General features: G+C 41.3%; 1 protein-coding gene across 1 annotated transcript in view; it reads left to right on the forward strand.

Moving 5' to 3' along the window:
* The first annotated feature begins 697 nt into the window (after positions 1 to 697).
* The window catches only part of PUS7 (pseudouridine synthase 7), a 41,327-nt gene continuing 15,827 nt past the window's right edge, over positions 698 to 26,197 (forward strand). The window contains 8 exon segments of the mRNA XM_026648682.2: positions 698 to 902; positions 5,611 to 5,692; positions 8,679 to 9,068; positions 14,017 to 14,101; positions 14,239 to 14,340; positions 15,267 to 15,411; positions 21,913 to 22,024; positions 24,089 to 24,166. Coding sequence (XP_026504467.1) covers positions 830 to 902; positions 5,611 to 5,692; positions 8,679 to 9,068; positions 14,017 to 14,101; positions 14,239 to 14,340; positions 15,267 to 15,411; positions 21,913 to 22,024; positions 24,089 to 24,166 — 1,067 coding nt within the window. The 5' untranslated portion in view covers positions 698 to 829.

The following is a 26,197-nucleotide window of genomic DNA, read 5'->3' on the forward strand; positions in this document are numbered from 1 at the left end:
AACGTGCTCACACCGCTTCATCGACGGGGTTAAATTGTTCAAAGTCCACCTGCTAATTCTCGCTCATGCCAGTGAGACATTCGAAATCTTTCATGCTGTTTGTTTTAACAACCTCCCCTCCCCGCACTGCGCGCAGCTAAATTGTGCCGGCTAAACCATCCCCACAAAGCGCCAAGGCAGGAAAAGGCTTTGACTGAATCCGATTGGCAACAGTCAATACTGGAAACGGGTCTTACAGACACACAGTCCCGCTGCAGCACTGACAAGGCCGCCGGGATGGTCCCTGCTCCCCGCGCCGCCTGAACGGGTAACAAATAAACTGCACGTGGGAGCATCGGGGGATTATTTGCTTTTGTCCCAGGACTGACGCGCGCGCGCGCGGGGGCGTTTTTAAACAAGCTGGAGGAGGAGGGAGAAGGAGACTGTAAATGTCTCAGGGAAACACGCAGCAAAACCCTTCCTCCGGGGAGGAGCTGCTCTGCTACCTCGAAATGGCCGCAGCAGGAACGGAGGCTGGGCAACGCTGCGCCTTGGTTACCCTGGCCCAGCCGGCTCATTGCAGCAGCGGCATGCGAAGGGCCGGAGGCCGGGCTCGGTGGGAGGAGGGCGGGGTGGGTGTCTGCAGGAGGCTGGGCTGATGACACTGAGAAGGGGGCTGTCTCCTGCCTGCGCCCTCCCCCGGCTCCGGACGGGAGCAGCAGTCACAGACGCGCGCTCCGGCCCAGTCCAGCCGCGGCAGCAGCGCCTTGACTGAGGCCGCCCGCTGCAGAGGCCGAGCCCAGGGCGGACACGTGCGCCAGCCCCGCAGCTCCGGCCGGGGACCCGCTCCATGTTGTTGACTCCTTGCGGCCGCCGCCTCCTGCCGCTCGCTCTCCTTTGCCAGCGGCAGTGTCAAGCTCCGGGTAAGCGTCCCCCCGCCGCCGCCTCGCCCGGCCTCGGGGCTGCCTGCCCCGCCGCCCGCGTGGGAGCTGACGCGGCCCGGAGGGCGACGCTCGCCCCGCAGGACTGTTTGCCCTAAGCGGGAGGAGCCTCTCCCCCCGTAGGCGCGCAGCCTCCTGCCTTGGTACGCTCCATGTGGCTCCCAGACTCCTCTCGTGGGGCTGTGGGGAAGAGTTTGTGCCCGGTTTCTTCATCAGTGTTGGGCGGGCCCATGGATACCCCCTTGCCCCTCTCCCTTTGCCAGCTGCGCGGGGTGCCACTGCCACGTGTTTGCGCGGGGGTGAACAAAAATGTGGCTCACTGAGTTCTAACTGCACCCCCATGGCTGCCCTTACCTTCAGTGCCGAGACATGGCCCACAGAGTACAGCCAGATCCTGCCTTGTGCTTCTCCGTGGCCAGGGCTAGATTAAAGCAACTCTCCTACTCCAAAATGAAACTGCCTCTCCAAAAAAAACTTCCCTCCACCCTCATTAAGCTCCTTGCTGTAACCCCACTTCTCTAGTGTAAATTGCCTATACAGCGCTAGGGCCCAGAGGCCTCAATTTAGATCCCATCCCCTCTGGAATCACCCCTTCTTACCTTGTTTTCCTCCCTCCCTTGAGTCCCCCACCCCCCATGGAAATCTGTCTGTAGGTAATCAGCTGCCTGCTGCCCTTCCTCACTGAATGAGGGGCTCAGATCCCTCCCAATGATCATCCTGGCTCTATTTTTGATCCAAGTGGTTTCCAGAGCATGGAGCATTGGATGCTGGGATCTTTAGTCACTTGCATCTCTTTAGAAAAGATTAACACAACTGAACGCATGTCTGTTTTATAAAATATACAGGCCCGCCAACAGCAATTCCGAACAGTCAGAGGGCCCCCACGCATGCACAAGCCACTCCCGCACGGATGCAGTCCGCCTGACATTTGGGCAGTGCTGGTGCCCAGCGGGCTGCTAGACGTGCCCTTCCGGCATGGCTAGGGCTTCCCCATGCCCAGCCAGTAGGGTTGCCAACTGTCTAATCACGCAAACCCAAAGACCATTGCCCTGCCCCACCCCTTCCCTGGGACCATGCTCCTGTCCCACTCCTTCTCTGAGGCCCCGCCCCCTGCTCACTCCATCCCCCTTCCTCTGTGGCTCACTCTCCCCCACCCTCACTTCACCAGGCTGGGGCAGGGAATTGGGGTGTGGGATGTGGGTTTTGGGAGGAAGTAGGGGGTGTGGGCTCTAGGCTGGGGCAGGGGGTTGGGGTGAGGAGGGAGTCAGGAGGTCGGCGCTTACCTCAGGTGGCTTTCAAAAGCAATCGGCACACCCCTCTGGCAGCGGCTTCTAGGTGGAGACCCAGGGGGTCGCCACTCACTGCTGACTGCAGGCATCGCCAACATAGCTCCCATTGGCTGCTGTTCTCGGCCAATGGGAGCTGCAGAGTTGGGGCGAGGGCAGCGCACGGAGACCCCCTCCCCAGGGGCCACCGGGGCGTCAGTCACTTCCGGGAGTGGTACAGAGTGAGGGCGGGCGGGAAACCTGCTTTAGCCCTGCTGAGCTGCCAGCGGTGGCCCTTTTAAATCGCCCGGGCCCCTGGGCAGTTGCGCCCGTTGCCCCCTCCATCGGCGGGCCTGAAAATATAGGAGTAGCAATTGTACACCTGGCAGCTTGCCATGGTCCCCTTAGTTGGGCAATATTTGGGCCATCCTTGCTAAGTATATAATGTTTAAATTATATGGATGCCACACTGTTTCCTGCAGTTGACTGAGGCATCTGCTTCCTAGATCCTCCTGTATCATTCTACCATGATACCATTTACTATCTTTTCTAATTTCCTGCTTCATTTGACGGAGAGCCTGCTCTGTGCTTTACATATGAATGTTAACATTCTTCATTTTATCTTTTTAAAGTGCAAAGTGCCTGATTGAATTTCCCTGTGTCTCTACAGAACAGATACAGCGCAAGCACAGCAGCGTAAGTTTACTCACTGGCAAGGAATAAAAGAGCCCCATACTTTTAATGATGAAGGGATAGTTCAGTCTCCATAAAACCTTGGCCTCTACTGAAATTGCCAACAAGGGTGCAGGCTCTGTGATGTGAACACCAGTCCACTGGTACCTGGACTAAGACAATCAAACAGCTGTCAAATAGTAACAACCTTTTCTCACTAGTGACGTGTACAAGTGAAAGACTGTCTTTCTCTTAATCAGTTTTGAGCAATTTAGTCCCTCAAGTAATTAATTTTTCAAATATTTTCTCATATGGTGAACAGCATTTTCCAATTGGTATTTGTTTGTCCCCTGTTCTTAGACTAGGCAATCTATGATAACAGTCTAATCTCTAGGGGGTCGGGGGTGTGTGTGTGTGTGTGTGTGTGTGTGTGTTTTAGAGTGTTAGAAACACCTAACAGATACTTAACAGGCTAATAGGTCAACATCCTTTGGCAGGCTTCCCAGTGGATTGTAGTCCTGCAAGGTTTCAGTGCATTGTAAGTGGTGAGCACTGCCCCCTCTCCCCCCCCTCAGGAGGGGGGAATCTGAGTTAACGGACACACTCTTATCTCCTACAGATATTAGCAAAAGCCCTGCCATGTAAATGCTTGGTAGCTGGAGGGGTTCGGGATGAAAGGGGAAAGGGAGCAGCTTTTCTGTGGTAATCAACTAAAGCTAAATCAATATCAGCCTCTCTTAAACCTATTTAAGAGGACCTATACAAGGAGTTCGCACCAATTTAACTACATAAATTTAGAAACCAGTTTCTTAAATGGGTGTAATTTCAGTTTGTAGCCCAGATATTAGCATTTCAATGTTACAGAAAACTTGATTTTAAAATAGTTTTAATGAGAATTTTTAAAAAGTAGAATCACTTCTATTGGTTATGATTTTATAAAAGCTTTTTATAACGTTTAAATTTTGGGCCAGATTGAAGTTGATGTTATCCATTGAAAGGTATGAAGAAATACATGGTTTGATAACTCTATTTTGCTTGCTTTCTTCCACTCTTTCCTTTAGTGGTCTTTATTCCTTTCAGAGTAGCAGCCGTGTTAGTCTGTATCCGCAAAAAGAACATATGTATATGTGCATCCGAAGAAGTGGGTTGTAGCCCACGAAAGCTTATGCTCTAATAAATTTGTTAGTCTCTAAGGTGCCACAAGTACTCCTGTTCTTTATTCCTTTGTTATTATTTATAGTTTTATAATAATAATAAACAATCCCTTTCTTGTTTCACTTTTGTTGTTTCTTCAGTCTTTGTTTTATTTATTAGTTCTTCATTTGAGTTGATTATTTTAAATGTTTGTGAAGCAGCTTTCTCTCTGATTTATTTGTAACTTAATACAATCCTTTTGGTTGTTTATTTTTACAGCTACATTTACATTTGGAGCTAAAGAAAATGTTAAAATCTAATTAGGGAGAAACAAGTAGAGGCTGGAAAAGTGATTGTAATCTCTAAATTTCTGAGAGTACTTGTATTATGCATGGCTAGTTATGGTCAGTTTCAGGACAGCTGACAATTCAATAGGTGACAAGATTACTAACCTGTAATGTTAGTCTTCCTTAAAGTATAGATTTTTAAAATTTTCAAATGGGAGATGTTATGTAATGTTTGAAGAAGTTTCTAGAAGATTGGTTTGTGACCTGACTGAACTATTTACTGGCAACAAATGATTTTTGTTCTCTCTTCAAAAATCTGTGTGTATATTGGTGGGGTGATATAGGGAACCAGGTATTGTATCTGTTCTGTGTACAGTTATAGGGATTTTGATCTCCAGGGCTATTAATCTGGCACCTTTCACAAGCACTAAACTCACATACAAATCCCTTAAAAGAAATAACTACTACAAACAATCAATCAAAAACCCTGAGCTAGCCTTGCATCTGAGCTAGCCTTGCATTTGGTTACCTGTTGCAGATTCTGCAGTACTTGAGTAAGTTAATTTATTATAGGCTAGCACTGAGGTTAATAAAGGTCCACATTGGTGTGTCCACCTAACTCGCTAGTATTTATTCTGCGTGGTGTGTCTTTTCTGTTTTCTGTGCCTTTCTTAACTTCTTCTGTCTGGCTGTTTCTTAGTTTCTGTGGTGGTTCTCTTACAGTTTCATGGCATCCAACTTCTGTAGGCATCCCAGTTATGAGTGTGTGTTTTGTTTTTTATCTTATTAGTAATACAAAACTATTTTTTCAGCTTCTTTGTATATCTAAGCATCAGTGTTCTTTTTTTAATCTTAACTGTTATCCAGTTACATAATATCCTTTCTATAATATGATGCACAGAACTAGGAAGTCCCTTGTAAAGTGCCTTATTTACCTCTATTTGTGTTCTATTTATGGTGATAATTTACATTCAGGAGTGTGGAAAGAGCTTTTATAGGCATCATAAACACTGAGCCACAAGTTCAGGGTCAGCTTGTTGCTTCCATGGGGGAAAATTGCACAGAAGGGCTAGGAATATCTGTGTATTTCAGCTCGTGGAGTTTTTATAGAATCAGTGGGGGTATGTGATTTTCCCCCCCCCCCCCCCATACTCCCATTTCTCTGGAATGAGTAAGGAGCATAATATTCCAGATCTGTGGGGGTTTCCCAAGTACTTTGAGGCAATCCCATAGATCTTGGGATCTGTGGAGAACTTTTGACCCATTTAACATCCTAGGTGTTATAATAATTTTTTAATTATAATTTCAAACAGTTATCCCTTTCTTCTCTAGCCCCCAAAGTTCTGTTCCTGCTGGCCCACAAGTGGACACTGAAGTAGTCAGTGAAGAGAATAAAGCGCTCAGTTCCACAAGAGTGAGTAGATACAGCCCTCCAGGGTTTATTTCATTCACTCCCTGCTCACTCCCTCCCCACTCAGGGTTTCCTTTACCTCACCCCTGGAGACTCATTGATCAGAACTGTGTGAGTTAAGGAAGAAGAATAGGAGCTCTTTCTGGGAACAGAAGAGATGAAATAATATACAGATGGGGAGGAGTTAGGGGGGAGGGAGCAGCGCATTGAACCATTGTGTCTGAATTATTGATGCACACAGGATGAAATCTTTTTGGAAGGGGAAATAATACAAAGTAGTCAGATTTAGCTGTAGTGAGATACGGTTTAGAAGCTTCTTAGGCCCCAAATTGACAGCAGCAAAGCCCATGTAGACAGCTGTATGATAGTTGAGCACTGGCACTATCATAGCAGTTGAAAATAATGAAGAAAGGAGAGCTGGCAAGAGAAGAGGCCAGATTTGCTGGAGGTGTTGCATCATTCTTCTCCAGTGCCAGCTGGGAGAGATTCCAGGAGTACCCATTCTGGAAAACTTTGAAAAACTGATGCTACCTAAAAATGTGACCACCTTCCTTCCCCTGTCTTTCATAAAGACAAACATAAAACACACTGTACCCCACCAAGGGGAGAAAAAGTGTCTTCCCTGATCCTTTCACTCTCATTTCCTTATATAACCCCAAAGTCTTTTCTGGAAGTTGTCCTTTCCTGTCCGAGGCCTTGTCAACACTAGAAAATGTCTGCCAGTAGAAATATACCAAGATAGCGATACAGGAAAGCCCCCCGACTGGAGATGCATTTTATACCAGCAAATTAGTTCTTTTGCTGGTATATCCTATACTAGTTCTCTAAATGAAACGTACAGCATCAAACTCAGCCATCAGCTCCACAATTTTAAGGAAGTTTCCATTGTTTGGCACATACAGCTGATCTGAAGTGCCACACAGTGCTAGGTTTTGGGGTAGCAAGCATTCTCACAATGGCAACGAGCCTTTTCAGAACATTTTGCAAGTAAAGAGACTCTGATGCAATCTTCTCTTGATGCTGATCATCTATGGTGGCCTTTAACCTTAGTCTCATCTCAAGCTCTTTCCACCTATGGAATGCTCTCTGGTGATTTGCTGTCTTCTCATGGCATGCCAGATTTCTAGCCAGATTTTTCCAGTCCTTTATTCCTGTAGAACCCAATGTAGCTGGAACATTAGACTGGAAGAGTTTGCAACAAAAACAGTATGCAGCATTTTGGGTTTTTGAGTACATAAGCCATGGCCTCTCCACTTTGTCACCATTGGGGATTTCACACCAGTAATGTGTTGGATGGAAACTTCTATTTTCATTGTCTTTGGGGAACATGAAGTTTTTTACTTGCTGTGGCCCATGCCCTACAAGGAAGTCCCTCAGGCTACTGCTCAAGTGGGTCCACAGTCCTGGATCATCTAGACTAGGGGTCGGCAACCTTTCAGAAGTGGTGTGCCGAGTCTTCATTTATTCACTCTAATTTAAGTTTCGCGTGCCAGTGATACATTTTAATGTTTTTAGAAGGTCTCTTTCTAGAAGTCTATAATATTGTTGTATGTAAAGTAAATAAGGTTTTTAAAATGTTTAAGAAGCTTCATTTAAAATTAAATTAAAATGCAGAGCCACCCGGACTGGTGGCCAGGGCCCGGGCAGTGTGAGTGCCACTGAAAATCAGCTCGCGTGCCGCCTTCGGCACGCGTGCCATAGGTTGCCTACCTCTGATCTAGACTTAAGGAACTAAACTCAGCAGCAGCTGTTTCTTGCGCCTCCATCACACTCTTCTCTGATCTACACTTTTCTTCAGGAATGTGAATGGTTACATCCATTTGAAATGGAGATATGGATGCTGCAGTAGCTGCCAGGTCACCTGCAATCTAAGTACTGGAAGATCAGGCATCTCCTCACCACTCACATCCTCGGTGGGGCCGGAAGGCTCACCGTGAACATTTGTGTCTAGTTATCTCAGGAATGCTCCTTCCTGCTTAGATAGAAAAGCTTCATTTGCTTGCTTTCTTTTTCTGAATGCTGCCCCAGAGGGGCGTTTTCTTCTTTCACTCATGACTGCTGTTCTGTGCCAGCTATAGTGCCTCAATTGAAGGGGACAAATAAGCAGGGCCTGAGTGAGGGAAGATATCAGCGTCTTAAGGGCCTAACTGGCTTCTGCTACTTCAGTTGACTGCCTGTTCTCCTCAAGTGGGTTCAGGGAAGCAGCAGGAAACAGAAAGCTCCCTGAGAAGCTGATGTTAATCACTTCAGGCTCCTGGGGGTGCTAGGGAGGTACATAAGAGGTCCCCCCTCCTCTCTCTCCCTGCAGCTCCTGCTGCTTTCTGTTATTCCCTCTCACCTTTTCTCCTGCCTGCCTGTTATGTCTCTTGTGCCCTCCTTCCTCCAGCACAGCACTCCACCATCTCTGTGCATCTAGAGCAGAGAGAATACATATGCGCCAGCAGCAGACACAATTTTCTACACTCTGGGTCCTAGTGGCACTCCCCCACAGTCTGGCACATGAGGCGGCCGCCTCAGTTTGCCTCATGGTAAGGCCAGCCCTGGCTTTTGTTGGAACAACCATGTTGGTTAGGGGTGTGATTCCCCCCTCCCCCTGACCCTCTATATCAACATAGCTATGCAGCAAAACTTTTAAGTATAGACCAGGCCTGAGCCTGACACAATGTATTGTTCGTCAGGAACGCTTTTTCTGTCTTTCTCAGTCAGGATCTCTAATCCTAATCCTTTACTCCCCCTTCCCTGCATTGTTCCTCTACTGAGACTACTGAGTTTGCCGAGTGTATCTTCTTGGTAGCTGTATCTTTGCATGTAATTTAACTTACACCTGTGCAAATCCATTGAATCTGGGGTTGCCCAGGTATAAGTTGATGCAGAATTTGCTGCTTTTTGTTTGGTTTGTGTGTGTTGCATGTTTAAAAATATAATTTTTTTAAAAAGCAAAAAGATTTGGAAATACACCATTTTAAATCGTCCTTTCCTTCCTCCCCAGGACTTTGTACCGCTCTGTGCCTTTCGACATGGAAGCTGTAGAAATGACCTCCTTGAAACGACCTCATTCTGAGGATGATGTGGCTAATGTGGATGAAATTAAAAGGCAAAAGATCTCAGAAGAGTCTTCTAAGACAGGAAGCAATTCTGAGCAAAGCATTGACATTGTAACTGAACAACCTGGGAAACCTTTGCTTGAGGACAAGAAAGATGATATAATCCTGAATGAAGAAGGTGAGGAGGAAGAAGATAATGAACTTGAGGAAAGTGATGAAGAAGGGGACCCAGAGAGCTTTGCAGACATGATGAAGCATGGACTAATAGAACTTGATGTTGGCATTACAAAGTTTGTTAGCTCTCACAAAGGGTTTTCTGGAATCTTAAAAGAGAGGTAACTTTTCATCTTGCAATCCGCTGTACTTTAATTCCTTGTATTAGCAATTATTCCCCATTTTCCTTCTCTGTTTAGCCGAGGAGTCAGATACCATCATCTCTGGTATAACACCAACACGTATCAACATACAGTAGGATTATCTGCAGGTGTGCTTCACTGCTTTCTTTTCTTAAAACTAGGGCTCTGAGAAAGCTTCAATTTGTACATGGTTGGTGCCCTTCTAAAGTGTTTGTGTTCTGCTGAATAAAACTGAGAATAGGTACTCTAAATGATAGGAAGATAATCTTATATTAATTTGCAATTTGACTTACTTTTGGCCAACTGTGTACAAAATATACAATCTAGTTACAATACGTACTATGCACACTAAAAGTACCGCTAACCTATGTAAAAGACGTGACAAAATATTTATGATCCCAAAGTCAAAAAACTTTTGAAAAAACAAGTTAAAGTTGCTATGTGATAATCTGATAGTCTCTTCTGGTGCTAAAATTTATAAATCTTGACAGTTCTAACATTATGTACAAAACTAAAGAACTTGAAAATAATTGAGGATATCACAAATCACACTGCCTACATAATAAACTACTTATTCTTATTTCATTACAACACAGCATTCTTAACTCTTACTTAAAATAAATACTGTCTTTCACCAGAAATCTCAAAATATAACTTCAAAACCTTTCTGAAGAAACAGTGCACAAATTATTGCACCAATTCAGCAAATCACTTAAACATATTTTTGCCTAATCAGTTTAAAATTAGTCATCCTGTATGTACATAGTTTTACCATAAATAGACATTGTTATGCACTTTTTCTCTGAAACTGCAGATACAACATAATCTTCAAAAAAAGACACTCTGTTATCCCTATTTATTGGTGGCTATTCCTTATCCAGATGAAAGATGTTTCTTTTGAGAGATCTGGCAAGATAACGACAGCCTCACTTACTTGCATTCAGTTTTGTGTGAATACCAGTGAGAAGTGTTTGATAGTTTTGTTCAAATTAAAAAATGTGGATTCATCACATCTCTACGTTTAAACTCAGTTGGCAAAACATAACCTTGATACTGTCTTGACAGAGATGTTTGCAGTCTCATTATGGTCCTTCCAGCCCCCATTTTGACCCTTGTGACTTTTATAAGCATATCTAATTGAGGCATTTGTAATGTGTCCTTCATCATAGTGTCTGTGGGAAAATAATAAAGAAGGTATTTTGCCAAACTGACGTGACTTTATAGAGGTGTGATACGTTCATGTGTGGATTTTGGATGTAATGCAATAGAAACATCTCACAGTGAAGCCTCATTTTCCCATCTTACTTTCAGCATTTCACAATCAGTTGACAGCTTTTTCTCTCAGCTGTTCTAAAATTCTTATTTTAGAAAATACAACTTATCCTGGCTTTACTAATGTAGAAAGAAAGTCCTTTATGTTCCCTCTATTGGCACCAATTCACTGTCTCTCTTTTTCAATTTTTTTCTTTTTTCTTTTTTAAAAGACTGGATCAGAATCTGCTTTGCTACTGTAGTGAATATCCAGAAGAACTCTTACTTCAGTGGAGTTCTCTGTATTTCCACCCACAGAGCTGTGAACAGAAATCTGACTCATTCTACCTGGGAAAAGAATGAGTTGAGCTATAATGTACTGCTAGCACTGAAGAATGTTGGTTGAAGTGACAGAGTTAATGTACTAATTCATGAAATAACAGTACAGTAGAATCTTTGAAATTCTTATTAACAACTAGGGGTGAGAGAGTAAATTTCTGAGCTCTGCAATTTTAGCAAGTAATCAACCAATTCAAATACATTATATAATGTACTTTGTTCATCTACATGAGGAGCCTAGTTAGCTACTTATTACACTAATAAATGTTAAAGTATATTTGATTAAATAAGGAGGCCTCAGTAGCATGAAGATTCACAACAGTGATCTGCTCTTACCTTTGTTGGGAAGTAGGGAGAGGCTGCTTGCTTCTTTGTGTGAATGACAGATAGAGATCAAATTATCTCGTTACTGTTTATAAAAATTCTTGGGTAAATAGATGAAAGTCAGGATAGTTTAAAATGGTGATCTGTAAAGGAAGGCTCAAGAATTGACACACACCCTCTTTTTTTTTTTTTTTTTTTTTTTTTTTAAATGTCCACTTGCACTGTTCCTGTAATTTCAAATAACTTTTTTACATTCCCTTTCTTTCCTAATTTATATATACTCTTTCTCTTCTCTGATACCTTTGTAGATGAACCTACTATAAGGTGGGTGCACTAGTGACTGGTAAACTGTACTCAGAGTAGTTATCAGTGGTTCACGATCGAGCTGGAAAGGCATGTCAAGTGGGGTCCTATAGGGATCTGTCTTAAGTCTGGTTCTATTCAATTTCTTCATAAATTATTTGGATAATGGGATAGAGAGTACAGTTATAAAGTTTCCGGATGATACCGAGATTACAGGCGCTTTGGAGGGCAGAATTAGAATTCAAAATGATCTTGATAAAGTGGAGAAATGTTCTGAATTAAATAGGATGAAATTCAATAAGGATAAATTTAAAGTACTACACTTAGGAAGGAATAATCAATTGCACCAATACAAAATGGGAAATGATTGCCTAGGAAAGAGTACTGCAGAAAAGGAGCTGGGGGTTACAGTGGATCACAAACTAAATAACTAACTAAATATATTGAGTCAACAGTGTAATACTGTTGCCTAAAAAAAAAAAAAAAAATGAACATCATTCTGGGGTGTATTAGCAGGGGTATTGTAAGCAAGAAGTAAGTAATTCTTCCACTCTACTCAACACAGATAAGGCCTCACCTGGAGTATTGTGTGGGAAAAATGTGGACAAATTGGAGACAGTACAGCGGAGAATAACAAAAATGATTAAAGGTCTAGAAAACATAACCTGTAAGGAAAGATGGAAAAAATTGGGTTTGTGTAGTTTGGAGAATTGAAGATTTGAGTGGGGGTCATGATATCTGTCTTCAAATACGTAAAAGGTTGTTATAAAAAGGAGGGTGCTGAATTGTTCTCCTTAACCACTGAACAGAAGAACATAACGGTCATATTGAGTCAGACCAAAGGGCCATATAGCCCAGTACTCTGTCTTCCAACAGTGGCCAATGCCAGGTGCTTCAGAGGGAATGAACAGATAATCAAGTGATCCATCCCCTGTCGCCCATTCCCAGCTTCTGGCAAACAGAGGCTAGGGACACCATCCCTGCCTGTCCTGGCTAATAGCCATTGATGGACCTATCCTCCATGAATGTATCTATTTCTTTTTTGAACCAAAGGACAGGACAAGAAGTAATGGGATTAAATTGTAGCAAGGGAGCTTTAGGTTCGACATTAGGAAAAACTTCCTAAGGGTATTTAAGCACTGGAACAAATTACCTCTGTCGTTGGAGGTGTTTAAGAACAAGTTAGACAAACACCTGTCAGGGATGGTCTGTCGATAATACAGTAACTCCTCACTTAAAGTCGTCCCGGTTAATGTTGTTTTGTTGTTATGTTGCTGATCAATTAGAGAACATGCTCGTTTAAAGTTGTGCAATGCTCCCTTATAATGTTGTTTGGCAGCTGCCTGCTAGAAAGAGCAGCCCATTGGAGCTAGCTGGTGGGGGGCTTGGAACCAGGGTGGACTGGCAGCCCCCCTATCAGCTCCCCGTTCCCCTAAGTTCCCTGTGCTGCAGCCGCCCAGCAGACTATTAATTACCGGCATTTCAGCTGTCCCTCCCCGCACTGCCATGTGTTGCTCCTGCCCTCTGCCTTGGAGCTGCTCCCGGGAGCCTCTTGCTTGCTGTATGTGGGGGGGGAGGAGCGAGGGGGGCAAATGTCAGGGTGTCCTCCTCCCCCCTGCTCCTGCCCCCTCTTTCCCCATCTCCATAGAGCGGGGGAGGGGGGATGGGCGCAACAGGGCTCAGGACAGAGGGAGTTTGCTCGCAGCAGCTGCTGTCTCAACTTGCTGATCTACTTAAAAAGGCAATGTACTTAAAGTGCGGTCAGTGTACTTAAAGGGGCAATGCGCATATCTCTCTCACAAGGTGTGTCTCTCTGTCTGCCATGCTGTCTCCCCTCCCTCCATTTATGCTGCCTTGTAGAGTGTGAGGCTACATTAACAACAATGTGTTAACCCTTGAGGACTCAGCTGAGTGCTAGTTCATCATTTAGCAGTAAGGCATTCCCTGGGAAATAGCCCACCCTCTGACTTCACCACCTCAACCAAGCTTCACAATCATCATTGCTGTGTACAGTATTAAATTGTTTGTTTAAAGCTTATGCTGTGTGTGTGTGTATGTGTGTGTGTGTGTGTGTGTGTGTGTGTGTGTATATATATATATACACATACACACACACACACACACACACACACACACACACACACACACACAGTATATATAGTCTTTTGTCTGGTGAAAAAAATTTCCCTGGAACCTAACCCCCCCATTTACATTAATTCTTATAGGGAAATTGGATTCGCTTAACATCCTTTTGCTTAAAGTGGCATTTTTCAGGAACATAACTACAACGTGAAGCGAGGAGTTACTGTACTTAGTCCTTTCTCAGCGTAGGGGACTGGACTGTTTGATCTATTGAGGTCTCTTCCAGTCCTACATTTGTATGATTCTTTTTAAATGCTAGTGGCTTTAATATTCATGAATAACTCTACAGTAACAAACCAATATTTGTGCTTCTACTATGGAGGGGAAAAATAGGTATAATTTTCATATTGAGTTTTCAAGTGATGATTGAAGATGATTCTGGAAAGTATCTAGTGTGTCTTTTGGGTAATTTTCTGGGGAGGGGAGAAAGCTTTTTAGTAGATGGCTGAAATTTTAATCTAGAAACTGAATAAAGTCTATTGGAAAATAGTGGAAAATAGCATTCTGTTCACAGAAGCCTTTAGTCTTCCCTGTCTGTTTTTTAACCCTTTGTGTTTCTTTCTGTTAGATACTCAGACTTTGTCGTTCATGAAATAGGAAAAGATGGGCGCATAAGCCATTTAGATGACTTTTCTGTTCCAGTGGATGATGAGGTAAATTCTGAGTAGCTTTCAGAAATGGCTAGAAGATTTTTTTTTTTTTTTTTTTTTTTTTTTTTTTTTAAATTAAGTCACTAATGAAAACTTGTTCTGACTGTGTGTGAGTTACTGTTATTTTATATATATATTAGGATCCTTCAGAAGAAATATTTACAGTTTTGTCAAATGAAGATAAGCAGCATTTAGAAGAGCTCCAACTTTTTAAGAACAAAGAAACCAGTGTTGCCATAGAGGTAAAATGGTAAAACGATACAAAGGACTTGGCTAACATATCCTTTTTGGGGAAGGAGATGGGTGTGTGCATGGAAACTAAATGCTAGGTATACAAGTGGTTTGTTGAGCTTTACATCAGAATAGGCGATGCTGAAAACTTGTAAATTTAGGACTTGATTCTGCAAAGACTAACAAGTGTACTGAACTATGCATGTGAGTACTAACCATGGTTTCACTGGGACTATTCACTTGCATAAAATTAAGCACATGCCTAAGTGTTCGCAGGATTAGGGCTAATGCAGTATTTGGGTTTTCAGTGTATGAGTATTTTATAGAATGATTATGTACAAGGGATTAAACAAACATGCTCTTCGATGAAAGAATGTTTCCAAGGATAGCATGTGCTGATTTAATAGAAGACAGTGAATTTGATCTTCCACAATAAGAAGAAAAAAGATACAAGAGGAAGAAGAGTTTTGTGGCTATTTTTAAATAACACAAATATGAATAACTGCTGAGCTGATTTAGGGGCAAAAATTTGGTTTGGGATTAATAAGCATTCCTACATTAAAAAAAATTTCTTCTCATCTAGTTGTATAGCGTCTATACAGATGTGCACTAAAGACGCACAGTTTGGATATAGTCACCATTCAGGCAGTGAAATTTGGCTAAGAATTAAACTGGTGAATTAAAAAATGTCATTGTGGTTTTTATTTTTGAAACATCAGATTCAAGGTTTGTAGCGGAGTTATGTATATATCTCTTTATGATTAATTATAGCAAGTAGAATGTGTCCTTTTAAAGCATAGTCAGACCATGTTTTCTTAAGGTTGGTTTTTGAACAGAAAAAATATTTTTTTTGTGTTTAAAAACAAACAAAAAGATATGTACACAAGACCAAAAAAAAGGACCGTTTTTGTGAGACAATTTTCTTTGTTAAATGTAGGTTATTGAAGACACTAAAGAAAAAAGAACTATTATTCACCACGCTGTGAAATCCTTGTTTCCTGGATTAGAGACGAAAACAGAGGACCGAGATGGGAAAAAATACATCGTTGCTTACCATGCTGCTGGAAAGAAAGCCCTGGCAAGTGAGTTTGTTACTGTCACCATCATTTCATATTGCAAAGTTGAACTACAATTTAAAAACAAAATGTTTAACTAAAATTACATAATACTTCAGACAAGGGGGTATGTTATAATTTGGATTTGGAGGCTGTTGCATACCTCTGTACCGATTCATCCAATATGTTACTTCTAAATGGCACAGGGCATGAGGCTTACCTGTTGGGTATGCTAAAAGATATTAGTGTGGGTTTTTTTGTTTGTTTTTTTTCTTCAAACCACTAATCAAGTAAATTGAGTAGCAAATGTAAAGTTGTTTTACTGGGTTTATAGTAAGTGAGTGGTATTAGTACCTGAAGAAGACTTGTGGGCGGGGGGGGAACTATAACAGTTTTCAAATATGTTAAGGACTGTTATAAAGGGTGATTGATTGATTGTTTTCCATGTCCACTGAAGGTAGGACAAAAAGTACCGTATATACTCATTCATAAGCCGAATATTTTTGGTAAAAAAGTGATGCATCAAAGAGCGGGGGTCGGCTTATAAACGGGTCTACACCAAAATTTGATGATTTTAAACTCTATGGCAGGGGTCGGCAATCTATGGCATGCGTGCCAAAGGCGGCATGCGAGCTGATTTACTGTGGCACGCTGCTGCCAGCCTGGTGTCCCCGCCGCCGGCCCCGCTCAGCCCGCTGCCGGCCTGGATGGATGGAACCCCAGGCCGGCAGTGGGCTGAGCCGCTCAGCCCGCTGCCGGCCTGGGGTCCCAACCACCGGCCCCTGTAAATGTAAAATGTATTACTGGCACGCGAAACCTTAAATTACCACGAATAAATGAAGACTTGGCACACCACTTCTGAAAGGTTGCCGACCCTTGCTCTATGGAATCATTGAACTGAATATCTAATACACTGTTGTTTTGTTTACCTGGAGCGTCTGCAGGCATGGAGTCCCTCAGCTCCCTGTGGCCGCGGTTTGCTGTTCCCAGCCAGCGGGCCGGGTGCTAAAGTTTTCCAACCCCTGAAATATATGGTCGGCTTCTGAAAGGGTCATACAATTTTTGCTAATTTTACCTCTCCATTTTGGGGGGTTGGCTTATAAACGAACGGGCTAATGAACAAGTATATACGGTAATAGGCTTAATCTGCAGCAAGGGAGACTTAGGTTAGATCAGAGGTCGGCAACCTTTCAGAAGTGGTGTGCTGAGTCTTCATTCATTCACTCTAATTGAAGGTCTCGCGTGCCAGTAATATATTTTAACGTTCTTAGAAGGTCTCTTTCTATAAGTCCTATAATGTATAACTAAACTATTGTTGTATGTAAAGTAAATAAGGTTTTTAAAATGTTTAAGAAGCTTCATTCAAAATTAAATAAAATGCAGAGCCCCCCTGACCAGTGGCCAGACCCAGGCAGTGTGAGTGCCACTGAAAATCAGCTCGCGTGTCGCCTTCGGCACCTGTGCCATAGGTTGCCTACCCCTGGGTTAGATATTAGGGTAAAATTCTAAGTATAAGGGTAGTTAAGCTCTAGAATAGGCTTCCAAAGTAGGTTGTGGAATCCCCAGTACTGGATGTTTTTAAGAACGGGTTGGACAAACACCTGTCAGGGATGGTCTAGGTTGGTCCTGCCTCAGCACAGAGGGCTGGCTCTTCCAGCCTACATTTCTATGATTCTCACTGAGTGCCAAATAGACAACATAGGAGTGTGTGTTTGTTTTCTTTTATTGTATAGTTACTGTTTAAATGTAGACCATGTGAACTTAATTGGATCCAAATTAAGTTGTCACAATCATACAATTTAGGAATTCCAAATTTCCTCTGTGTTTATACAATGCTTAGCACAGTGGGGTCCTGGTCTGTGACTACCGTAATACAAATAATAATAAATTCAATGGGTGAAATCCTGGCCTCACTAAAGTCAGTGGCAACCCCCCTTTGATTTCAGTGGGGTCAGAATTTATCCCAATCTGTTTACTACCTTTCAGAATTACATCTTTTATATAAATAATATATGAATATATTTCCAGTAGCAACTCTTCTCAAAGATAGGATCTTTTTAAAATAGCTGAACCTGCTTCTGCTTTCCAGTTAATGGCAATCCTATGCTTTGCCAAAATTAAAGTTATAAGCAGAAAACTGTCTGTATCCATCATCAGTTATAGGAATTGCTTTTGTGTAGTAAGAATAATGATGGACTTGGTAGTATTAAGGTAAATAACTTAATATGTTCCAAAGTATTTTGGTAGTCTAATTATTTTGGGGCACATCAGTATTGGTATACAAATATGTAAAACATTGTTGCCCATTATCTGACACTTTTGACACATTGGCAAATTGATTTTAAATCTAAAGCTTTGCCTAAACACAGAATTTCACCAGTTTAACTCAAGGTGTGAGGCTTTTATAAACTGATTTAGTTAAAATTAGTGTGATATGCTGTATAGGTGCTCTTATTTTGGTTTAAATTAGGCTTATTTCAGTTTACCTGAAGTCAGTTAGGAACTGGTTTAAGATAAAATATATCTCATTGCCAGTAGATGGGCTCCAAAATTTGTAATGCAAATTAGATAGGGACTACATATTTATTTTAGATAAAATTATATTTTATTTTAACTTTTTCTTAAGCAAATGTAAATGTCTGTTGCTATGTGGTAGAGTATTTAAAGTATCAAAAACTTGGAATAAATTATTATTACATGTGTATGTTTATCACATTAACTGTGTCAAGTTAATCCTATGGTTGCATGCTTTGTGCATGGAGTATGCATACTTAGAAGTACAAAAAGTAATCTCCAAACAAATCTTGTTCTCCTTTGGGTTATAATGGTCTTCCTCAGTTTGTCCTGCTGATGTTTATGTTCCTTAACCGTTGTTACAACAAGGTGCATGTATTAAGTTGAACAAGTATAACTAAAAGGTACCTTATAAATAGGATTTGTAGATTTTAACTGGCGTCCATTTAAAAAAAAAAAAGTATTTCTTTAGAGGAAAAATCTTTTCTGGATAACTTCATACGATACAGTAGGACTTAATGTGTAGTAAACTTAGATTCTTAGGCCCTGATCCTGCAAACATACTTACATATGTAAGTTCAGTGACTACCCATGTGCAAAATATTACTCAACATGCATAAATGCTTGCAGAATGGGGATACTGGACTATAGGCTCTTTGGGACATGGACTATATCTAAATCTTGCATATGTGCAATGACTAACACATGGGGACTCAATCCTGAATGTGGTCAGTGGGCAAGAAACACTTGAAATATTTAATAATCTATTCTTACATGAGAAACATGATGAGGTATGCTTGTGGGGATAAGGGTTACAAGAATGTTTTCTAACTCACTAAATTGCAAGTGCTTTTGTATGTGTGGTATTTAGAGTGCTTCAGGCATGGACTTATTACCTCAGTAACTTGTTGGCAGTGCTGTCCATCATTGTCCATGGTGAAGTTTGTTGTACCTCTGATTGAAACTTTCCGTATATTTACTGTTTGCCTCTGCACGATTCCATCGCATAACCATCTAAATCACTGTCACCAACCACATAATTGTTGGATGCTATAGAAGTCTACAGCATAAACAATCATAACCATAAACCTGCATGTTCACCTCTAAAACCCTTCAATAGTCTAAAAATTAAACATTGCTCTTTTGTGCTCTTTATGCTATACATTGGGACAGAGGTCAGAACTGCAACAGGTAAGATATGTTGGTATTTCATGGTGGTAAAATGAAATGCCAACCATTCAGACACACTAAATAGTGAAGGCATTGGCCAAACTAACAAGAATTAAATATAAAATCTATGTATCAGCAACGTTAAGTTTTGACAGAAAGTGATGAGGCTGGCACTGCACCCTTCACACATGCAGTTATAGGCTTCTGTCTTGCAAGTCAGTTGGTGTGGACCCAGTAGTCCACCCACATGGAATGGCTTGCAAGGTCAGGACCAGGGCTGGATTAAGGCATAGGGATGATGGGTGAGATCCTGGCCCCATTGAAATCAATGGTGAAACTCCACTTGGCGTCAGTAAGGCAGGATTTCACTTCATAGTTCTATGTTTAGAGTCCCAATTCCCAGAGTCATGTGAGTTTTACATCAGGATCTAAGATTCATGGGTTTTAGCCCTTGTGGTTGCAATAAAAAGCTTGAAAACATGAATCAAGAATAAGTGATGCAGCAATGTCTGCCTGAATGTGCAGATAGCCTGAAGCAATACCTCTGAGAGGTATGAATTGTCTTATTCATCTCAATGGGGCGTTGACTCCAAGACCCATTGATCTGGGAGGCTGTGACAACACCACCCCAGCAGAGGACTGTATGTGCAGCAGGAGAAAGAGAGTGGAGGCAGCTCCACCCACCTATCAAAGTAGAGACACACTGGCTGTGGGGGTAAGTATTGTGGGCTCTGGTACCATCCCTGCTGCTTTGGCAGGGGAAAGAGGGACTCCAGCCACCACCCCTCCAAGTGGGATGGATGGCACCATGGCACAGGGATGGGGTTGTAGTAGCAGATGGCATGGTGTGTGCCTAGGTTCCTGGGTCGCCTTACTTTGGTTTTGATCAGAGCTGGTGTTTTTGAAAGAAATCCAAGTGAAAGTGTGCAAAATTGAGCAATCGATGCATTGTGGAGAAACTTTCAACTTGGAAATGATTCTCCCTGTGAATCACTTTGGTTTTTTCCCCTTGCCCTATTTTAATGACAGAAATTTTTGTGCAATCTTTGTTCCTTAAACCTAATTTGCTACTTTAAAGTTATAATTTGTACAAGAGTAAATTGAGATCACAGATGATTGATGACTTCAGAAGGAGTATAAGTAGGAGCCAGTGAACTCCTAACAAAACGACTGTGGACCATATCGTTAATATTATGAACAATTTTTTGGTTTCAGTGGAGACTTCGCTTAAACATTGATGGCCAGTACAGTCCATGGTTTGCATACAAATGTTCATGGCATTTTTTTTTCGCCAAGGGAGATAGACAACTCTGCTTGTGTTCTCTCTGAATATTGTAGTACTCCATATGAGGAGTTATTTTTCAGTGAGGAGTTAGGGCTGATGATATTGCTTCCTTTAAAAAGAAACACCAACTCTTCTTTCTGGCTTTAGTAATTTTTTATAAAAAAAATCCATATTTTAAACTGAGGCCTTCCCTACAGGAGATAAGTATTTTTCAGTATAACCTAAAATGTTAATTTAAACAAAGATTATTATTATTATTATTATTTATTTATTATTATGTGTAAAACCACCACCACCACCACCACTCTTCCTCCCCACATGTGGACACCCTTATACTGGAATAAGAGTACTTTTTTTAATTTAGCTTTTGTTGCCTGGGAAAGGGTTTAAGGTCAAATGAAAAAGACACTCTTATACGAGAGTGTCCACATGGTGGTTTTATATGTGTAAAACTTTCTCATTTAGACAAGCTGTTAGTTTTTAGTATTTAATTTCCTTATGTGCCTTTATTAAAAAAACAACCCCAAAGGGCCTGTTCCTACTCCCACTGAAGTCAATTGCCATACTCTTGTTGGCCTCTCTAGGAGGAGGATTGGGCCTACAATGATAGATGATTATGCAATGCATATTTATCTTTGAAAATGTTACTGTGCAGTAATGACTTTTTAATATTTTGACAGTCTTGTTTCCCTTTCTATGAAACCAAAAGTGATTAAACAATATAATGAACCATATTTTAGACTAGAGACACATTACATAACTTGAAAATACCCAAGGTGAGCTTGACTTATTCATTAATTTAGAAAATTGGCCCAAATTTGACTCTCTTGTGAGACTTTGTTACCAAACTTCACCTCAAAGTGAATTCTTACCAATTATAAAGCCCTTAAAATTTTTATATGTTATAACCCAAGCTCTAGTGTTGCATGCACAATGCTGTAGAAATAAATAATACATTATTAATGCCATCCTTAAAATAACATAGTTTACTTTTTTGTGAAGACTATAAAGGGCTTGCTTGATCCAATGACCAGTGGAGTCTTCCCATTTGGTTCAACAAGCATTGCATCAAACCCAAAGTGCCGGATGTTGTTCAAAGTGAAGTCACTGGTAAAACTTGGATTTACTTCAGTCGGAATGAGATTGGGGCTGTGGCAACAAATAAACCACTGGGAAAATATTCCAACAGGAGGACACTTTCTTTTGTCATGCAACTCCTGGTAATGTTTGTGTAAGTCACATGGCTAAAATCTTGTATTGCAGTATAAATTTACACCACAGCGGATCTGCAGAAAGTGCATTTTTTCATACTTCATAACTGCCAGAGAAAAAAGGTGGGTGAGGTAATCTTTTACTGGACCAACTTTTTCCATTCAATACTTTTATTTTCTTAAGAAAGAAGCAGATGGAAGCTAATTGAAGTCATTGAGAGTCACATGTTTGTTTGAAAATGGAAACTACTGTGGCAAGTAAATGAACCCTGTTTGCAAAAGAGAATAACAACTGATAACATAGTTTACAAATTGTCCTTTTGTATGTCTTAACTCTTTGTTTTAAAGATCCAAGAAAACATTCATGGCCAAAATCTAGGGGAAGCTACTGCCACTTCGTATTATACAAGGAAAACAAGGATACAATGGATGCTATTAATGTACTATCAAAATTTTTAAGGTAAGAATATTACTTTGTTGCTTTCAGACACAATAAAAACAACTAAATATTTAATGTAAACATTCTGCTTTAAAATCCTTATGCCAAAACCACACAGGAAATGTATTATCACAATATATTTAGTAACTGCAAAATATCTTTGTTTTTGAAGGTCAAATTTGAAATCCTTCTCTGTTAATAAAATCGTTCTAAATAATCAAAAATGGCATACTTTCAGGCATGCTTTCAGGCCTGGTCTTCACTGGGGAAAGATGTGTGTTTGACCTCCTAACCTGTGTGAAGACTACAAACTGTCCTGTATTCACTAGGATTTCACCTTGAGTTGGTGCATTCTTAACTGAAGTTAAGTATGCACTTTTATTCTCAGGGCTTGTTTATACTTTGAAACAGTACAGCGGCCCAGTTGCAGTGCTGCAGCTGCACTGCTGTGGCACTTGAGTGTAGACGCTACCTAGCCCAATGGGAGAGGTGTAGGTAATCCACCTTCCTGAGCGGCAGTAGCTAGGTCGATGGAACAATTCTTCTGTTGATCTAGCACTGTCCACTCCAGGGTTAGATCGGCTTAACGATTTTTCACACCCCTGAGTGATGTAGCTGGGTCTACCTAACTTTTTAGTGTAGACCAAGCCCCAGTGAAGACCAGGCCATGCAGCATAACTTTTACTTTAAGGATTTTGAATGTGCAGTTGTCCAAACATACAGTGGATGTACTTAAAAATAGTGTTGTGGTCATTCATATGCAAATCAGTTCTTGTAGCCACTGCATTTGGGGCAGTTAGTTCAGATTAAGGTAGAGTGTAAACTTTAAAACACAATAGCTCCATGTGTAGACAAGCTGTAACTGATCTTCCTTTCTTTGTCCTGTCCTAATCATTGTAACTCCTTTTTCTGTGAAAGGAAGGTGGTGACCAGTCTCCCTCTGCTTGCTGTGAGGGATTCACCAGTCACATAAGCCTTGGCTTTCTGCCTTTCTTTGTGGCCAAGCAAGTCTTTGTGTTTTTTGTCCTCCCACCCCCATCAGTGACACTACTCACTAGTTGTTTTATAAGTGTGAGTTCACAATCTAAGTTTATGAATGTTTGGCTCTGAGAAATCAGCACCACCATGGTGAAGGTGATACTTGTATTTGAAAAACCATATGCCTGGGAACATACTATAGCGGTTCATGCAGAGCTTGATAGAGAATATGCATGTAATGGCAATAGTGCTACCACTTGGTACACACAAGTGGGATAGCAGGGAATCTATTGACAGCAGCATTTCTCTTATTCTGCATGGAGTGCAAAGGAAAATGATAATGTTGAGAGGGAAAGAAACAGTTATGGAAACGGAACAATATTGAAGTGCACTGACTACATGCTTACATGAGTATGTGTTCAGTATACAGATAGCTGCACATAGAGATAAATGCACTATTTGAATTTCACACAGAAAAATAGGCATGCACTGAGGGTTTTTTTAAATAGTGATGAATTGTTGTGCATTATTCCATTGAATTTTTTTACTTTATACACCCCCCCCCCACCCCCCAAATTATTCAAAGTAAAAGTGACAATAACAGTCATAAAGGAGTCCACTTGCGTATAGGCAGTAAAGTAGAATCTTAGAGTTACGAACACCGGAGTTTCAAACTGACAGGTCAACCACATACCTCATTTGGAACCAGAAGTATGCAATCAGGCAGCAGGCAGACCCCCCAACCCCCAAATACTTTACAGTACTGTGTTAAATGTAAACGACAAAAAAAAATAAAGGGAAAGTTTAAGAAAAGATTTGACAAGGTAAGGAAACTGTTTCTGTGCTTGTTTAATTTAAATTAAGATGGTTAAAAGCAGCAGCAAAGCTGTATTAAGTCAATGTTAAGTTGTAAACTTTTGAAAGAACAACCTTAACGTTTTGTTCAGAGTTACAAACATTTCAGAGTTATGAACAACTTCCATTCCCGAGTGTTTGTGACTCTGAGATTCTACCGTATTTGCTAACAAAATATATGGTAACTTTCCTTCAGTATCAAATCTAAAATTTTCATAACTGTTTTTTTTTTTTTTTTTTTTTTTTTTTAAGAGTTAAGCCAAATATATTTTCCTACATGGGGACCAAAGATAAAAGAGCTATTACAGTTCAAGAGATTGCTGTTCTTAGGTAAGTGAAAATATGTTGCAAGTAAATTCTTATAACAAGGTAACTTGGCTGTCTTAATAAACATTTAAGAATCTTGTAGCACACGTAAAACATGTTGGTTTATTAAATATAGTATGTGCACTCTTTATTTTGTTCATCAATAGCATGGACTTTGTTTAAGGTAGGTTAGCTTTACATGGAGAAAACACTATTGCATATTAAACAAGTTGCAAAGTCAGGTCCTGATTCAGCAATGCACTTAAGCATGTGCTCTAGTCAGTTTACTGAATCAGGACCACAGTCACTAAATGTTAATGTTGTTGATACTATGGAACCCTTTTATTTCAAGAAGAGTTATACAGTAACTGTTTATCTTGTAAAACCGGTGGTACTCAGGCTACAGCTTTTGAGTGATATGTAGGTTGCATGGGGTCCATTGGTCTGACTGGAGCTGCACCTGATCGGAGACACAGTGAACAGAGAGTTGATCACAAGACTGCTCCCATGCTATATTACCCTTGCAAGATATCAGAAGGATGCTGAGTGGTGGTGTGGGACCCATTTATCTGTTGTTAATGTGATCCACCCTGTCACTGGGATCCCATCTTCTTCCCTCCCCATCCAGTTCCCTCTGAGCATTCAGGAAATAGAACCAGAACTGCTCCTTGCTCCAAGGTGAAGAAAGAATGAGGAGGAACAGCTCCTTCCTTGATTAAATGGTAAAAATTTTGTTAACACCGAGGTAAGGTTGCTGGTAACAGCCTGTGCCCTTCCAGAACATTAAGTTTGGCAAAACTCCTGAAAACCAGGAAATACAGTGTTGGGGTAAATGCCACATAATCTTAACTGTGCCCCACGCTGGAGCTGGCAATAGCTACTGGGAATTACTGTGTTAGAGGTAGCCATAGCTGTACTGAATGGTGGAGGAGGTAGGTGGGACAGTTTGGTCTCTGATATCAGAAGATCTGGGTCTGAGCCCCTCCCTCTTTCCACAGTGTGTTATCAAAGGAAAGAGGTTCATGTGTATCTGAGGCTCTAGTCTGCATCATTTCGATACAGAATTGCGTAGGTGGTGTCAGTAGCAGGGCACTGCAGCCTGCTTGCTATGGGTATTGCTAGTAATGAGGTGGGAGATGAGAGCAGTCTGTGAATTTAATGATAGGTAGGGGAAAGTCTAGGTTTAGGTGGTATGCCGCGCAGAGGACAGAGTTAAGGTTACATGGGCATTTACCTTAACTCTGTGTGTGCTGGGTTTTCAGAAGTTTGAGCTTGACTGGATTCACGTTCTGGGAGGGAATGAGTTATCTCCGGCAACCTTATCTCTGCATTAACAAAGTGTTTTGGTTGTTTAATTATTGGGTTTTTTTTTTACCATTTAATTTGCCACTCTCTCCCCCCTTTTTTTTTGAACAGAAGAGAAGTGTTAGTAGTTAATGATTGTTTAGATAGTTGTAGCGTAGACGTAGTAGTGAGAACTACATGATTTTCAGTGGCACAGCTACACTGCTGTAGTGCTTTTGGTGAAGATGGTCTATGCTGACAGGAGAGAACTCTTCTGACAGCTTAATAACCCCTGCCTCCGTGAGAGGTGGTAGCTATGTTGGTGGGAGAAACTGTCTATACTGGCACTTAGGTCAGTATAACTTACCATCTCTGCAGATTTTAGAGCACTTAGAATCTAGTTTTAAACAGGAAGCCGGTCTTAACCTTCACTATAGCCGAGCTGGTGCTCTGCTGTAATGTACTCCCAGAAGTAACCTAGGAGGGAGAGATGCAATTGGATGGAGTCTCCGAAAATCACAAAACAATGATGCGGTTCTTTGGCATTGCATTGTAATATTGCATCAAAAAATGAAGATGTACCACAATATAGCAGCCTTGTGTGGATATATTTATTACAATGCAACATTTGGAGACCATGTCATGACTGTTTTGTGGCTTTTTGCAACCCCATTCAAGAACTGTGGGACTCTTAAATTTAAACTAGAGGTTCCCAAACTGATCTCTGTAGAGAAGACGGATTATGTTATTCAGCTGTTACAATTTGGTATG

Source organism: Terrapene carolina, unplaced genomic scaffold, assembly GCF_002925995.2.
Source record: "Terrapene carolina triunguis isolate 2854851 unplaced genomic scaffold, T_m_triunguis-2.0 Scaffold68, whole genome shotgun sequence".
Classification (NCBI taxonomy): domain Eukaryota; kingdom Metazoa; phylum Chordata; order Testudines; family Emydidae; genus Terrapene; species Terrapene triunguis.